Raw genomic sequence first — 18,911 nt, forward strand, 5'->3', positions numbered from 1 at the left:
CTTGCAAATACCAAAGTACCAAATGTCACATAGGCAGCAACTGATGATTGATGACATTACTGACATTATATATATATATATATATATATATATATATATATATATTCAGCAAACGAAAACCGGAATATGGAAGCTATAGCACAGCGGTCCCAGACAGGCTCCGGAACTCCCAATATGCAATTAATTTTCCTCTGAATTGAAGGAAAAGCCGGGATGCCTCCAAGTTGCTGGCAATAAATATTTATTTGGAAGAATGACTCCCCTACAATGTGTTTCGGCCGTAGCCTTTTGTCTAATATACTGGACAATCCATGTGATTTGCTGAAAAAAAATATATATATAAGTACTTGTTATTTGGAAAAATATGGCTTCTTCTTTAGAGGCTCATTGTACAGAAAAGTCAAATAGATTATTTTTCCCTCAGCTGGATGATGCTCAATTGGACCAATCAAGTTCCAGTAACATTCGGATTGGAGCCAAAACACAAGTTTTATTTGAGAAATTAGGGAACTTATGTAAAAAAGAATTTTCTAAATGGAGGGAAATTGAATCCCTGCAGAGATATATTGATGTTGAGAGAGTACCTAGAGGTTTACGCATTTATGCAATTCCAACCTATGAGGACCCTGATTCAGAAATGTTAGAAGAATGGGCGGATAATTCTAAAACAAGTTCTTTAAATATGATGAGGATACTGACAAAATATGGAGTGAAAGATAGATCAAGGATTTTAGGAGAAATTGGGAAAACTAATATGGAATTGCTAACAATAATAACAAAAGATACCTTAGATGAATTTATGAAAAAGTTGGATAAGACATTTTCCAAGTTTGTAGAAGAAATTATGAATAAGAAACAAAGAATATTCATACTTCAAAGACTATCAATCTGGCAGAATCCTAACCTTTCATCATAAATATGATCATATGTATATGGAAGAGTAAGGGTGAACAGTATCACAAGATATCGGAAGGAAAGATTTACCATCATTGGAACAAGAGGAAAGCGATGTTTCGGATAGTAATCTTTCAGATGTATCGGAAGTAACATTGTCCAAAGGATTGGAAACAGACAAAGCAACAAATAGGTCTAATTTTTTAAAGCAATTTCAACTCCTAAATCAGGGGAGGACAGAACAATGCAGGGAGCCAAACTTTCAGAGGGGCAGAGGAAGAGGAATAGGCAAGTAAAAAAGAGAAGATACATAAGAAGATCTAAGGCCAGCGGGAATGGCAACAAGCTTAAGAAATGGTATAGTATGAAAGTCAAAACATATTCACATGTGGAAAAAAATACAGAATTGAGTAGATTGAGTATTTCTGATATTGACACCTTACACATATTGACAGATCTACATGATGGTTTTGTGGCACATGTCAATCCAATTATGAATTTGGATACACTAGGTCTGGTGGTGGATGCTACGTGTCCTAGTCCTTTTAGGCCCAAATCCACATTTCTACCATCTTTACAGAAGCGATGCAATATAAGTTTTTGAACGTGATGGTATTAAACAATTGAAAAGTATTAGATATAAATAAAGAAATATTAAGAAAAGGAATTTATCTGAATCTCAATCAAAAGCTTATTAAGTTTGAAGCAAGATAAAAATATAGTCATCAGACAGTCTGATAAAGGAGACAATGTGGTAGTTTTGGATGTTGACAAATATTTGGCAGAAGGGCTAAGACAGTTGAGTGATAGGAACTGTTACATGCAGTCCAATAGAGATGAGGTCAAGAGAATCAATGAGTGATATTTAGGGATGCTCTCAGAATGGAAGGATATTGGTTTGATAGAATGGGAAGAGTATTTATTTTTTAAATGTGATTATCCGAAGATTCCCATATTATGGGGGTCATTCTGACCCTGGCGGTCATTGACCGCCAGGGTCAACGACCGCGAGAGCACCGCCAACAGGCTGGCGGTGCTCTCAAGGGCATTCTGACCGCGGCGGTTTGGCCGCGGTCAGAAAGGGAAAACCGTTGGTCTCCCGACGGTTTTCCGCTGCCCTCAGGAATCCTCCATGGCGGCGCAGCTTGCTGCGCCGCCATGGGGATTCCGACACCCCATACCGCCATCCTGTTCCTGGCGGTTCGCCCGCCAGGAACAGGATGGCGGTATGGGGTGTCGTGGGGCCCCCGTAAGAGGGCCCCACAAAGAATTTCAGTGTCTGCTTAGCAGACACTGAAATTCGCGACGGGTGCAACTGCACCCGTCGCACCTTCCCACTCCGCCGGCTCCATTCGGAGCCGGCTTCCTCGTGGGAAGGGGTTTCCCGCTGGGCTGGCGGGCGGCCTTCTGGCGGTCGCCCGCCAGCCCAGCGGGAAAGCCAGAATGGCCTCAGCGGCCATATGGCGGTTCCCGCCAGGCGGGCGGCGACTGCCGGCCGCCGACCTCAGAATGAGGCCCTATATCTTTTACCCAAGGTACACAAAGATAAAACCAATCCACTGGGTAGACCAATTGTATCTGCTATGGGTTCCCTTTTGGAAAACACTTCAAAATATATTGATTACTTTCATCGCCCATTTGTGGAGACAATACCTTCATATGTGAAAGACACTACGCATTTTTTGAAAATTATGGACAATAAACAATGGGAAGATGATTATCTATTTTTAACATTGGATGTGGCTAGCCTATATACGAATATTGAGCATTAGCTAGGCCTGAAAGCAATTAGACATTATATGCGAGCAAGATCTATTTCATTACTGTTGCACACAGAGATGTTGTGTGATATGATAAACTATTGTCTAAGGAACAATTTCTATCTGTTTGACAATCAGGTTTACAGACAACTGCAGGGAACTGCAATGGGTATTTGCTTGGCTCCTCGTTATGCAAACTTATTTTTGGGCTGGTGGGAAGAGCAGATTTCTACTGAGATCAAGGAGTTTGATGAAAAAGTTATTGTGTGGTGCAGAAATATTGATGATATCTTTATGATTTGGAGAGGGGATGTACCCTTGGCTATGAAGTTTGTTCAGAGTCTAAATCAGAATAATTATAACTTGAAGTTTACTGAACAGCACAGCACAACTAATATTTAATTTTTGGACGTTGAAGTGGTGGTTAAGAATGTTGGACTTGCCTCCAAACTACATAGGAAACTGACAGCAGGTAACAGTTTACTCTGTGCTCAGAGTGCACATCCATCAAGCTTAATACCGAGTATCCCCTATGGGGAATTATTGAGAGCAAGGCGGATTTGGAGTGACGAGGCAGACTATCAGGAAGAATCTAAAATCATGTGCAAAAGGTTTGAGGAAAGAGGATATGATATGAAGACTGTTATACAGGCAGAACAGAAGGCTTATCAGACCTGTAGGGAAAATCAATTATTTAAGGTTTGTCCTAAAGAAGAACAAATGGAAATAATTAGATTCATTACGACCTACAGCAATCAATCCTATAATGTTAGAAATATTTTGAATAGAAGCTGGCACATCTTACAGACAGACACTATCTTAAGCATATTTATACAAGATTCACCTCAGATCACTTTTAAAAAGAATAGATCTCTAAGAGATGATTTAAATCATAATCTTGTAACTGGTGACCAAGAATCCAGTACTTGTTACCATCAGGACTTTTTTGCTGTATGCATTGCAAAGCATGCAGGAATAATGTTAACTGCCAAAAAATAGAAGTGACAAGTTTCCACAAGGAAAATGTTATAAAAGGACATTTTAGTTGTAATACAACATATTGGGTATATTTTCTAATATGCCCCTGTCAGAAAATATATGTGGGCAGTACAATTCATAGTGCCAAGAAGAGGGTATTAGAACACAGAAGAACGATCAGAAATTATGACAAAACTTATCCAGTGGCAAGACATATTTTTGATAAACATTTTGGTAATGAAAATTTACTTCGGTTTATAGTAATTGACCAGGTGAAAATGAATAGTCGAGGAGGAGATAGAGAACGAGAGTTAAGAATTTTGGAATCCAAATATATAATTAAATTTGACACCCTTGATCCTTCAGGGTTAAATTCCAGCGAAGAAATGTGTATACATTTAGGATAGATGAATAAGCTTTATGACTCTATGTTAAGATTATTATATGATATTTTTGAAGATTTTACTTTATTTCCATTTTGATTAGTGTGGTACTGGTGTTTTCACGATTACTTTTATCAATCACTCAATAGCAGGTCGAGTTCTTCCGAATTAGGAGAAAGAGAAACTTGGACTTGGAAACTTGGGCATATTTTGATATTTAATCAGCTGGGTATTATTGCATAGATGCAGGTAATAAGTGCATTCACAGATAATAGGGCCCGCATATGTGAGGGCTCATTTAATAGCTGATATAAACCAGTCAGATACATATATACAGTGTAATAGAATCATGATATATAACAGTATATGTTGATATCTCACAAAAGGTAGAACATACAGAGATATTTACACATTGAGAGTTGGTATTAATTAATTGAGATATATGTTGATATACTATTTTACTTAAGTAATTTGAGAAAAAAATATGTATTTATATAATTACTATATGGACAAATAGAATGCTGTGATGTACATAATAAGAAACCCTACACAATTCCAAGATGGCCACCAAAGTGAGAGTGCAAAGACTGTAATCTGGATGTGTGTCCGTCTTCTATGTTTAATGCTTTTTATACTGGGTTTTCACATACACACTCCATCCGTGACAAAGGCTACGGCCAAAACACATTGGAGGGGAGTCATACATCTAAATAAATCTTTATTTATTACCAGCAACTTGAAGGTGTCCTGGCTTTTCCTTCAATTCAGAGGAAAATTAATTGTATATATATATATATATATATATATATATATATATTTTTATATATATATATATATATATAGAGAGAGAGAGAGAGAGGGAGATATATATATATGTGTATCTATATATATATATATATATATATATATATATATATATATATATATATATATATATATATTTAAAACTCTCCTTCCTACGCTCGCCTAGCGAGGCTGGTGCTCCATTATGGGCGCAGGACCCATTCCAATATTCCACCAAACAGAGTTCAAACGCTGGCACTGCAGACAACTGAAATGTTTATTCAGACCTAAAATTCCTTGTCAAAATTCAAAATTTGAAATATAAAATGTCATAAAAGGGCAACGCGTTTCAACCATCATGGTCTTCTTCATTAACCCACAAAGAAAAAATTTAAAATCACCACTGCCCCTCCTACCTTAAGTATATGACCACCTTCTCCCTCAAGTAAATCCTACAATTTACCAATTTACACAATATATATTTATATATAACCCAAAAAATATATATAACCCAAAAAATATAATACTCTAAATTCCACTTCAGCATCATTTCTGTTTCACTATCAAATGAGAAACAAACATCATCACAATTCTCCTAGTATTTGTAGGATAGCCCCATTCATAGCAAAAGTCATCATGACCAAATTAAATAAAGCCCTGCACAACTATTGGTACCCATGAGCCTTCGTCTCTCAAAGTTTACTAACCAATATGTACAAAAAGTTCCTTGTCCTTGTTCAAACCCGAAGGATGTTGGCTATTGAGCCAAATAATATACTCCGATTCTAGCCTTCTTAATTTCCTCTCTCTGTCACACCCCCCCCCCCTTGGAGTACCCAGGACTCTGTCTATTCCAAAAAACATAGGGGGTCATTCTGACCCTGGCGGCCGGTGACCGCCAGGGTCACCGACCACAGGAGCACCGCCAACAGGCTGGCGGTGCTCCCGAGGGCATTCTGACCGCGGCGGTTCAGCCGCGGCCAGAAAGGGTAAACCGGCGGTCTCCCGCCGGTTTACCACTGCCCTTGTGAATCCTCCATGGCTGCGGAGCGCGCTCCGCAGCCATGGGGATTCTGACACCCCCTACCGCCATCCTGTTCCTGGCGGGTCTCCCGCCAGGAACAGGATGGCGGTAGGGGGTGCCGCGGGGCCCCTGGGGGCCCCTGCAGTGCCCATGCCCATGGCATGGGCACTGCAGGGGCCCCCGTAAGAGGGCCCCGCAAAGTATTTCAGTGTCTGCTAAGCAGACACTGAAATACGCGACGGGTGCAACTGCACCCGTCGCACCCCTGCAACTGCGCCGGCTCAATTCTGAGCTGGCGTCCTCGTTGCAGGGGCATTTCCTCTGGGCCGGCGGGTGCTCTTTTGGAGAGCGCCCGCCGGCCCAGAGGAAATGTCTGAATGGCCGCCGCGGTCTTTTGACCGCGGTGCGGTCATTCAGCTGCGGTACCTTGGCGGACGGCCTCCGCCGCCCGCCAAGGTCAAAATGACCCCCATAATCTTATTTGTCATGCCTGCATGTACCAAATTGCAGTGACGAGCCACTGGGTAAGTTGCATCCTTGTTCGCAATAGCTCTGCAGTGTTCCAGGATCCGTTTTTTTATGGAGAAGATAGTATATATGCTATATATGCCAGGAGTGGTGAAGCAGCGGCCAGTGAAATGCAGCATCATTCTTAAAGAGGATCTCATACTAAACAAAGACGCAAATATATTTTCATAGAATTATTTATTATAATTTATTGTAATTTCATTGTTAATAGGAACAGTTGTTTCGTTAAATATCACTACCTGTTGGCTTAATTTGTTTGTTCAATTTTGCATTTCATGTCATGTGATTACACAGTCACATATGATAACATCAGTACAGTCTTACGTTTCATTTACACTTTCATGTGCATATAAAAGTACCTCAAAATATTTCTTTGTCACATCAGTCTGGCATGCCATCCTTCTACAATTTTTGCTGCATCCTGTCCTAGGAGTGGGCCCTAAGGGTAGACATTGCCGTCATCATCGGAACAACCATTGAACTTATTGATAGGGTGCCCCTTCCTTATTGCGATATTATGCATCATTGCACCTGCACCAATAATCTTGTAACATGTTTCCGGATCATATTTAAGTGCTCTACCACTTTTGTGAAAGCTTGTGAATCTGTTTATCAGTAGTCAAAGTATTCTCTCAATGATGCTCTTTCAGTGCTTTTATATAGTCTTACCAGCATCGGATTAGGAAGGAGGGCAGTCAGGAATTGGGTGATGGGCTGGTGCCTAAGAGTCACCTGTGGGCCGGTTTTTGTTAGGAGCTCTGTCAACCAGCCTACTGAGCCTTACTGTCTTCCCTGCCAGGCCACTGTAATGTGGGGCCTGAGTGGGTAGCTTGCAGCAGCGTAACTAGGCCAGTATAGTTTTGGCCAGTGCAGACTTTAGCTTGGTACCCCCTGGGGCCGGCGCAGATACCCAGATACACTCCCACTCCCCTGCCGGGCTGGTGATGTGGCAGATGATGTGGCTGTCGGGCCATCATCACCTCAGCCCCCATGGAGCAGCAGCAGCTCTGTGCTTTTCTTCACCCCTGCCCTCCCAGGCCATCACCTTGAGGTTATAGTTGGCTGGGGAGGGGTAAGAATAAATGAACCAGCCTCGCTGAGGGCTTGTTGTGGGCACCAGTGTCCTTCAGGCCTTGGTAGACGGGGGTGTATGTTTCCCAGAGAGGAAAATTGAGAGGATGTCGTATCAGGGTCAGGGCTGCTGAATTTGGAACTATGGAAATAGGTTTGAATCCCAGCCTCAGCTCAACAAACTGTGGTTCCTGGCAAATGGCTTAGTTGCCCAAGGCCTAAAATAACAAATATGAATTTGATCTCCTGCAATTTAACTGGTGCTCATATAATTGCCGCCCTTGGGCTGATTTCAAGCTATATAAAAATACAATAAAAAATAACCTTCTGTTTGCTCATGTTTTAAGAATCTCCAAAGGCTGGAGCAATACAAATGAAAGAGGATTCTTTATATAATAAAACAAACATCACTATTCCTTTTAACATGGCTTTCTGCCTTGGTTTAGTTTAACTATCAGTCATGGATCATTAAAGCAGCTTTAGTCTACATTCTAAACTGCTTTCACCTTACGTACTCTCTTTAAAGTACATATTTATCAGAGGAGGAAATAGCAGCTTTAGGTGATTTTTTTCTTTTTCGTACCACCCAGGACATTAAAATATAGGTAATGCTGGTTAAAAAAACGGCCATGTGGCAAACATTACCAGATGAGGAGTTGTGGCCTTTTGGCCATTTTAATTCACCCTGCCCACCAGTCCAAAATGTAGTGCTTCTAGTTTTCACCGATGTTTCTGGCTCTATGAGCTTTAAACTACATAATTTATCAAACATTTCCTCTAAAAATTAGCCCCATGAGACTACCCAAATGCTGTTTCATGAATGGGTGTGATCTGGGAATGTGGTCCAATTTTATGGGGGTACCCAGGCCAAATTGTGATTCCAGTCCGACACTGAGCATTACCTTCCTGTTTCTCTGGCATATGAGCACTTAGATATTGGGTCAGAATCCACAGACCTAAGGCATATGCACTGTCACCTAAAACGTTTATGCTAGAATGATGTTTCCATACAAAAAGTGTTTTTTGGATTGCCTATATCTTTGTCACCATTTGACGAATGTTCACGAATTTTTTCCAAAAAGTATGCCTGTGATGCTTGTTGTGCATGAGAAGTTTTGTGGTGCTCTGTCAAACGGGGGCTAAGAAAAAAAGGGGGGGGTGTCAAAAAACATGTGTTTCCCATGGTAAGTTCTGTAGGATTTTTTAACACAACTACAGCCCAAACTGCTGGACGGAATTATACCAAATGTGGCAGAAATGTAGCTTTCGGTAAGCAGATCACGCTTTTTGTTATTTGGTGTAAATCCGTTCATAAGTTTAAGAGAAATTAAAGGATATCCAAATTTGTATATCTAGGGCCGCGGATCCTACCCAATGACTTTGCGCATAATGAGAGCTTGTGCAGAGATCTGCAGAGCTCGGATTGACTGCCAACACTCAACCAGGAAGTGTTGAAAACCATCTTGGGACTTGTCTTCAGCTGAGTCCCTTAAAAAAGTGAAAAAAAGAAAAGGAGTCAGGGTAGAGACACCCTGACCCCTTAGCACTTGTGCTTGGGTCCCTGGGCAAACAAAACACTTTTTGTTTCTCCTGCACTTGTTTTAATAAAGCCCCCTGGTGGGTCAGATCACAGGGGAATGTAAAAAATAAAGAAAGGGGCACCTGGGGCCTCCCTACTGGGCTTATTTACTCCCCTAGGGACCACCACCTCCCTGGGGCTAGCATTCAATTAATGCAGGGTGGCCATGCAGCCCCCCCCCCCCAGCCCCAGGGACCACCACCTCCCCAGGGCTGAACTAAAATAATGAAGGGCTGTTTACAAAGTTTGGCGTGGGGAGGTGCGGCCTCCCTTGTGGAGCCAATAATGGTCCTGGGGACCACCACCACCCAGGGCTGGCTCCTACTATGTCCTGGGGTGCCCACCCCTGGGACATAGCTATTAGCTTTGATAGCTCCTGCAGAGTCAGAGCAAACAGTCTGCTTCCAGTGTGTGAGAGCTGTCATAGTGCCCTCACCCACAGGAGCAGAGGTTTCATCCCTTTCCCTGCCAGCAGAGATGTGGGCAAAGAAAGAGATGAAACTATTGCCTTTGCAGACAGGGAGGGCTTTTAAAACAAAATTGCTGCAAATTTTGTGTTAATCCGTTCAGGAGTTTTCAAGAAATTAAAGGGGGAATAAATTGATTGATTATTATTACTGATAAAAATAAAGATTTGCTGACTAAAAGATTTTAAATAAAGCTTCAAAACTCACGCCACCTCTCATCTTGAACTCCCAAAAGATTAAAATTGAAACTGTAATGATTAGTGGATTTTATTTACAGCTTCTGAATAATTAATCTACAACAAACGTCGGTTGACTGGGCCCAGATGAGAAACCAGGGTCTTTTGTCCAGATGAGTTGGTAAGATTTATACGGTACACAAAATATTAAACTAAAGTCCCTGCTTCACCAGTGAGTTCAACCAGTTTTGAGATAAATACCTCTGAACATCTCAAATCTCAACTACAAATGAGCAGCACATCTCAGCTGACTAATCTGAAAGAACATCCACTCCAAAAAGGGCTTGAATTAGGTGAATTAGGCTCAAGTAGGCACACTCATCATTCATTTACACGTGTATCCAAACATCCAATTCAGAATAAAAACGGCATCTAACTGTAAAGTCTGCGTTATTTTTCATACTAATGTAATGCAACATCTTTGCATAATGTAATGGGTGTATCAATCAGAGGTAATACTAAGCAAATTGAAACAATTCATTTTTGAGGTAACTACCTTTTAAATCCCTAATGTTTTCATTTGTTTGTAACTATGAACAAAGCTCTGTACACAACTTACCCAGATCATATTCTCCACTGGCATTTTTCACCGGTTTCAAGTCAGTAAGGAAATTTTCGAAATAGAAAGCCATTCGGACACTTGTCATGGGAACACCTTTTTCCCAAAAATACTCTTCCACCTCCCCTTTCGTATCAAAGTGTGCGACCCTCAAAGCTCCGCCTGTCATTTTATTCACGTTCTCAAGTCCGCTGTAAACCACGTGCTTGAGGCCCAGGGTTCCTGCCAAATCTGCCACCAATTTGCCCTGTTAAGAAACAACACAGTAATTAGACAGGGGTGTTTTGTTATCCCAAAGTACTGTTGGAGCGTAAAATTCAATAATGCTTTTAGTGACCCAGACATCCGCAGAAGGTGAGAATTTATTTCTCATGTTTGGCAGCCTAACATAGAAAGCTAAACTGACACATATTTTAAAAGTGCTCATGTTTTCGTTTTTAGTGGTCACAATTGTGCCTACCAGATCTAACAATGTACTAATAACATTTCAACAATGGTAAATTATATTTTAGACTCTAGACTACCTGCTAGTATCAAAACAAATTCGTTTTTCTAATGTTTCATGTGTGATGTATGAGTTTAAAGTTGTGTGCAAAAGAGAATAATGCACTTCTCTGTTATGAAAGTTATACAGTTTATACTGAAATGTTTTACTTATTCTGATGGTATAATATTAATGATGAATTTACAAGTTTGCATATTATGTGTGTTGCATTAACAAGTATATTGATGCATTTATAGTTCTTGTGTTCGCATACCTAGGCCTGCAGAGCTTTTATTTGTAGTCATATAAAGTGATGAATCATTGTTCTTTCTAACACAAAATTGTCCTCTAGGTTCCGTTCCCATGAGTAGCAATGGATTCTTTCTTTAATTGCAGAGACTTTTAGTTCAGTACCTTTGAAAAAGGAACATCCAGGCCTGTGCACATAACATGAAATAATTTGTTTCAACTGACATACGGAGTCACATGGAACTGAGAAGAGCATTCTGTATTCCCTGGGAAGAACTGAGACTGTTGGCAAAAAGAATACAATTGTTTCTATTGTTTGGAGTCACAAGGAAAGATGAGACGATCTCAAGCTGGACATGGGAAATTAACGGACTGTTGCAACCTGACGTTTTATTGACTTTTTGATAGGATGATGCCTCTTTTGCATGATGTGAGGCCACCGAACTGACAAATCAATTTAATTTGTGTGTTTTCTTTAGGGATGGACTTCATAAGTTCCAGTCAGTCTTTTCTCGACTCTCAAGACCCTTTGCCCCCTAACTCTCGCTCTGCACTTCCCTGATGACATGCATGACTGGACTTTGCTGTTGAACTGATGCTTTGCTGATGGCGAATCCTTGAATGCTGTCCTTTGGAGAGGTATAGCTCCCTGTTGATTGACATTTCCCTTGACATGTCCTTCTTTTCCTAGAGTGGAAGCTAGCATGCTGACACCCACCTATTTTATTTTTCTAGTTAGTATTCTGTAGCCCTGGATATATACCTTTTAAAATTATTTCATCTTCCTTTTGTATTTTGCATGCATGTGTTTGCCCGTCCACACACATGCATTTCCTAATTTCGTTAGCTGTAAGGACAATCTATGTACAGCACAAAAATACTCAGCTTAATCGAACTTGACTAACTTTGATACAATCTGACCTGAGATATGTTTCTGTGTTTCAAATAATTTTCTTAATGATATGTATTCTTCTTCTTGAATGCTTAATTGTGTTAATGCTAATTCAGTTACATTTGTTTCGCCTGTTTGGGCAGCCAATGGTGTTAATATATCTTTATAATTTGATTCGGTGCATTGTCTTTATGACACTAAGGCCCTCAGTATGACATTGGCTGTAAGACCCGCTTACCGCCATGCCGACTGCGCCAACATATTGCGACCGCGGCAGTATACCGCTGCCTATATTATGACCCACACATAGTAATCCCTCACTATACAGACACACACACAAGTCCACCAGCCCAAAGGTCAGTGATAAAATGGCGGTAGCAAAACCCACACCGTTATGCCAACAGAACTACGCCCACAACATTATGAGCCATGAATCACCGCGGCGGACATTCAACCGTGGTAAACCATTGGCGGTACATACCGCCACGCTCAAAATACACACACACATACAAAACAACACCACATTGGACAATTCAAACTACACACCTGAAATACACACCACACCCATACACCCACACCACTATAAAACACACACACAACCCTTTATGACTACTAACCATTGCCAACAGAGAGAGAAACACACCAAGAGTACCCACAGAACCAGAGCCATAGAACACCATCACCCATACACCATCCACGCACCTCATAGCACACATCCCAACACATCACCACACACACCCTCACACACACCACTAACACTACACCCATGGCACCACAAAGACACCCCAGGTTCTCAGAGGAGGAACTAAGGGTCATGGTGAAGGAAATCATCTGGGTAAAGCCACAGCTATTCGCATCACAGATGCAGCAGACATCTATTGCAAGGAAGATGGAGCTATGGCGGAGAATCGTGGACAGGGTCAACGCCGTGGGACAGCACCCCAGAACAAGGGATGACATCAGGAAGAGGTGGAACAACCTATGGGGGAAGGTGCGTTCCGTGGTTGCAAGACACCAGATAGCAGTACAGAGGACTGGCGGTGGACCCTACCTCCTCCCCCACAACTAACAACATGGGAGGAGCAAGACTTGGCAATACTGCATCCTGAGGGCCTAGCAGGAGTAGCAGGAGGACTGGACTCTGGTAAGTCAATTCTCTATTTCTATCACCCCCCTACCTGCATGCCATCACATACCCCCACCCCTACCCTCACCCCCATTACCCCACCACCTCACATACACCCCACCATCACAACCCACCCATCCCAATACCCAGCACTGCATGCAACAATAAAGCATGGACACCACTCACAGCCCTGCATGGACACCCATCACCACAGCATGCACACTAGAGAGACTCACCTAGCCTACAAAATAACTACTCACACAAGGCAAAGCTGACAGAGCAGTCACAAACATAGAGGCCAACACACCCATGCACAAGATGTCACACGCAGAAACAATAACACTGCATTTACATCCCCACAGGTCCCACACCCAACGTCACCGGACAGGAGGTGCCAGCAACAACCCGTACCCCCCCAGAAGAGGTCCACAGTGATGACAGCAGCTCTGCTCGCCTGGATCTGGATGACCAACCTGGCCCATCAGGGACATCCGGACAGTCGGTTACCCAGGCACAGTCCCATACCACCACAGAGCCTCCCCCTCAGGAAATAGCACCACAGCACCCACCCAGCGGGCCCATCCCTCTGTCCCCAGGACATGTCAATCAGCAGTGTGTCCACCACTACAGGGACCCCAGGACACCCCACAAACACAGCATGATCATGGACCTGGGGTCAGTGGCAGTGGGCACACCGTTCAGGGGACAGAGGCACAGGACAACAGGGAAACTGGGAGGACTGCTGTGTGATGGGGAGGACAGGCCCAGGGAACTGACTCTCCACGAAGCACTCACCAACATCCTGGGAGCATACCAAAATTCCCAGGAGACGATGGGCCAGATACTGGCTAAGTTGCAGGAGACCCAACGGCTGCAGGAGGGGCAGTACCTGGGGATCAGGGAGGACCTGAGGGATATCCACACCACCCTGGTCACCATTGCAGGGGTGCTGGCAGACATGGCCAACACCATGAGGGAGGCAGTGGCACACCAACCTGACAGTGACACTAGCCACACCGATGAACAGACCTTTCCCTCCGCTGATGCTAGTGGACAGGAGGCCCCACCACAGGAACAAGAGGCCAACAGCACCCCTCGCCCTGCAGAAGGAGAACCACCATGCAAACAGTCCCTGCGATCCAGGCAGAAGCCAGAGAACATTGCCAAGACCCCCGCCAGGAAAAAAGACTCTCTTGATTGTCACCCTTGTGTCTCACTCTGTCACCCTGTCCACCATGAACTGCCATTGCTCCACTTCCTATGCCCCCTTGGACAATGCACCTGTGATACAAATAGACTGGACTCTATCCTGGACTCTCCTCCACCATCACCCAAGCCCATTGCACATCCCCGTTTACTTCCCAACAATTAAATAAACATCCTTTGAAAAAATACAAGTATGTAGTATGTCACATGATTTATGTATGTATTCCTTTAACAGTCTGTAGACATTGCAATTAGACTGTACAGTAATGTATACAAAGGTATGACCTGTATTGTGCTGCAGTCAATACACCAGGAGCCAGAGTAGGGCACAGATATCTGTGAATAGACATGTCAAAGGGTACAGTAAGTGGCCATAGTAGTGGGAACAGAAGCCTGCCAGTGGAAATTTACAGCACAAAACTGCAATGAAGGTGAAGTTACAGTGTCTTACCTGTGTGTCACTGGAAGTACTGTTGAATGATAGATGTTATGTTGTCCACATCCTCATCCTCTGCCTCCTCTTCGTCACTGTTCACAGGCTCCACCGCTGTCACACGCCCATCTCCAGCCTCATCCTCCTGCAGAAAAGGCACCTGGCAACGTAAGGCAAGGTTGTGCAACATGCAACATGCCACGATGATCTGGCACACCTTCTTGGGTGAGCAGTACAGGGAACCACCTGTTAGATGGAGGCACCAAAACCTGGCCTTCAGGAGGCCAAAGGTTCGCTCTATAATTCTTCTTGTTCGCCCATGTGCCTCATTGTAACATTCCTTGCCCTTGTCCTGGGATTCCTCACTGGGGTCAGTAGCCATGAGAGGTTAGGGTAACCAGAGTCACCTGCAAATACCGAGGGAAACCTGTTAGCCAGACACTAACCCTTAGGGCAAACCCCACACCCATATACCAACATGCACCGGGTGGGAACCATGGGCTCACCTATTAGCCACACCCGGTGCCTCTGGAGTTGAGCCATCACATATGGGATGCTGCTATTCCTCAGGATAAAGGCATCATGCACAAACCCAGGATATTTTGCATTGACATGGGAGAAGAACTGGTCCGCCAGGCACACTATCTGCACATTCATGGAGTGAAAGCTCTTTTGATTTCTGAACACCTGTTCATTTTTCCGGTGGGGGACAAAGGCAATATGCGTACCATCAATAGCCCCAACAATGTTGGGGATATGTCTTGTTGCATAGAAGGCAGCTTTCACTGTGGCCAAATCCTCCACCTGGGGGAATACGATGTAGCTGTGCATGTGTTTCATCGGGGCAGACAACACTCTGGTCAGCACTAATGAGAACATTGGCTGTGACATTCCTGCCGCCAAGACCACTGTCACTTGGAAGGAGCCAGTTGCCAAGAAATGGAGCACAGATAGGACTTGCACAAGAGGGGGGTGATCCCAGTGGGCTGACGGCTAACTGAGATCAGGTCTGGCTCCAATTGGGCACACAGCTCTTCGATTGTGGCCCTATCAAGTCTGTAGGTGAGGATAATGTGCCTGTCCTCCATTGTTGCCAAGTCCACCAGGGTCCTGTACACGGGGGGATGTCTCCATCTCCTATTCATCCCCAGCGGTTCTAATCTAGGGGGAAAAACTATGAGCAACTGGTCAGTTTCCAACATTTCCTCAATGTACAATGCATTACATGTTGTGACAGAAACAGTATGTTGATGTTTAGTCCCAAAATGTGCTTATGTCTGCTGTGACGCAGTTAGGTGCCATGGCCTGCTCCCCCCCCAACGAAATGGCGGGCGCCTGTCTTGTGTGGATGGACAGGTGGAAATGAGGTAATGCCGCTGACGTTTTTCGCAGTTGCGGGAGGCGGTCGAGTACCGCCGTACACCTCCTCATTGGTTATCATTAGGCCCTATGGGTTACAGTAGCCAACGGTGATGTACGCCGGCGGTGACGGTACGCACCGCCGCGGACGTGACCACCATTTTCTATCTGTTCACTCACTTGCTACCTGACCTTCAACAGGAGAGGACCTACACTGCAAGTGCTGCTGTGACCTGTGTCTGGAACCGACCATGGCTCCAGTCAGTGGGGAAAGGGCCCCTGCCTTCACCGCTGCAGAGCTGGAGAGACTGGTGGATGGGGTCCTACCCCAGTACCGAATGCTGTATGGGCCTCCAGACCAACCGGTGAGTACACTGTGAGCATGATGCATGGGGCATGAATGCATGGAGTACTGTGTGTGAAGGCCTCGTGTAAGGGGGGTGGTTGAGGGGTCCTGGGCAGCATGCTGCATGTATTGTGGGCAATGTATGTGCATAGGGGATGGGAGGGATATGGTGGGACATGACTGTAACAGGCCGGACGGTATGACTGAGACCATTTTCTATTTTATTTGTAGGTTTCATGTTGGGCAGGGGCTGATGCACTCCACCCCCAAACAAGCTAGTGGGCATCCACTACTGGGCAGGGCTATGTGGGGCTCGGGTATGCTGCAACTGGAGTTATGTATTACTGCCATGGCCTGGTGACTAGCATCGGCTAGTGCGTAGGGCTGTCCCCTGTGTATTGTGTACTCTAATGGTGGTGGTGTTGCTGGCATTGACCAAGTGTATTCTCTGTCTCTTCACCCCACTTTTTGTTTTGTCACTCTGTCCTTCTGTGCATTAGCATCATCTGGCGGAGGAGCAGAGGCACCGGCGATGGAGGGAGCTGCATCCCACAGGGCCCAGGAGGCCGAATCCACCGACAGTGAGGGCACCAGTGGGACAGAGGGCGAGGGGAGCACCACGGCGGAGACTGGAGGGGGCATTTCTGAAAGTGATACCTCCTCCGATGGAAGCTGCCTGGTGGTGGCGGACACCTCTGTGGCCACCCCAACTACAGGTACAGCCGCCACCCCCATACCAGCACCATCCTCCCAGCAGCCCCTCAGCTTTTTTCCCGTGCCCGCTCACCGAGGAGGGTGGGCATCTCCTTTGCCCCAGGCATCTCAGGCCCTGCCCCAGTGAGCCCTGCTGCCCTGAGTGAGGAGGCTATTGATCTCCTGCGATCCATCTCTGTTGGGCAGTCAACCATAGTGAATGCCATCCAGGGCCTGGCAGGGCATTTGCAACATACAAATGCATTCCGGGAGGGCATTCACCCTGGCGTGGTGGCCCAACATAGATCATTCCAGGCTCTGGCCTCCTCCCTGATGGCAGCCATTGTCCCTGTCTCTAGCGTCCCCCCTCCAACTTCCTCTACCCAGTCCATTCCCCTGAACCCCAACCTATCCCAAGCACACATTCAGACCAGCATGCACCCAAGACAACACACAGGAGTGGCTCAGGCAAACACAAGCACCACACATCATCCCACAGGCACTCACACAAACACCATCCAGATGCAGAAAAACCAACATCCTTTGCCTCCACTGTGTCCCCCTCCTCCTCGTCATCCACCTCCCTCCCAGTAGCATCTACACTCACACCTGCATACACTACATCTACACCCACTGCCTCTATTACCAGCATGCCTATCACTACACACCCCTCACTGGCAGTCACCACCCCCACATCCATGCACACGTCCCCTGTGTCCTCTCCCACTTTGTCTGTGCCCTCTCCTCCCAAAGTACACAAACGCAAGCACTCAGACACCCAACAGCCATCCACCTCACAACAGCATCCAGCCAATGCACTTGCACCCAAACACAGCAGACAGACACCTACAACCACTCCCTCTTCCTCCACTGCCAAACCATCACCCACTTCCCGCCCCAGTGTCCCTAAGAAGCTTTTCCTCTCCACCCTTGACCTCTTCCCTACCCCTACCCCTGTCCTTCACTTCGGGCCAGGGTGGGCAGAACCCAGGCGAGCACCTCAGCCACCCAGTCCACGGCCACTGTAGTTTCGGCAGCTACTGTAGTAAATCCTAGTTTGTTTTAATGGGATAACAGGAGTTAGCCTTTGGCTTGTAGACTTGTGCCCCCGTCACCTAGTGACTTTTAACCTACTTAGCTTGCTCTGTCTTAGACAATTTATTTAATTAATTCTTCTAAGATGGCTGCCTTGTTTATAGTTAGGCCGTTTTGTTTAGTATTATGTTATCAGTGTCACCACGCTAAGTCGTCAACTCATGCAACTAAGACAAACAAACTGTAGGTGCTCACATTAGAAATTACCGTCCCAAGCATGCAGCGTTATCTATTGTTTTGGAACAACCTACGTCAGGGGTCCAAGAAGATCTGTATAAATACATCACACTTTAGACAGATAATCAGAGGGATTCCGACCAGATACCATTGCTGCTATCGATGCTGCATGTCGCCTTGACGCTGACCTGGACTTCGTGTTCTTCCGAAGTCTGAGCTTGAGACCTCATTCAAGGTAACCAGGGTTGGGGGCTCCTTCCAGGGACATGGCATTGGCAGATTAGGTTTAGCATGCCCAGCTTTCCTTCAGGTAGAAGGTTAGACCTATCATGATAGGGTAGGACATACTACATACTTTATGTTTTTCCATGCTAACGCAAGATGGTGGGGGTCTTCATAATTATGACTCTCGTCTTTACAATTCTATTTCTTGCACTGTTCATTATCTTAATCATTGCAGCCCACTCGATTTACCGCATTGTATTAAAAAAAACTGTTGATACATTATTTCATCTTCGTCATTGCCTGTGTTTGAGACATGAGATATCTGTGAGAAAGGATGGGGAGGAGCCAAGATGGCAGCCGGGTC

At 44.8% G+C, this 18,911-nt stretch overlaps 1 protein-coding gene across 1 annotated transcript in view; it reads right to left on the reverse strand.

Moving 5' to 3' along the window:
• Positions 1-18,911, reverse strand: part of LOC138285620 (nmrA-like family domain-containing protein 1) — a 122,030-nt gene that overhangs the window by 51,902 nt on the left and 51,217 nt on the right. Inside the window, exon 3 of the mRNA XM_069225802.1 lies at positions 10,263-10,509. Coding sequence (XP_069081903.1) covers positions 10,263-10,509 — 247 coding nt within the window. The remainder of the gene's footprint in view (positions 1-10,262; positions 10,510-18,911) is intronic.

The sequence above is a fragment of the Pleurodeles waltl genome, chromosome 3_1 (assembly GCF_031143425.1).
Source record: "Pleurodeles waltl isolate 20211129_DDA chromosome 3_1, aPleWal1.hap1.20221129, whole genome shotgun sequence".
Classification (NCBI taxonomy): domain Eukaryota; kingdom Metazoa; phylum Chordata; class Amphibia; order Caudata; family Salamandridae; genus Pleurodeles; species Pleurodeles waltl.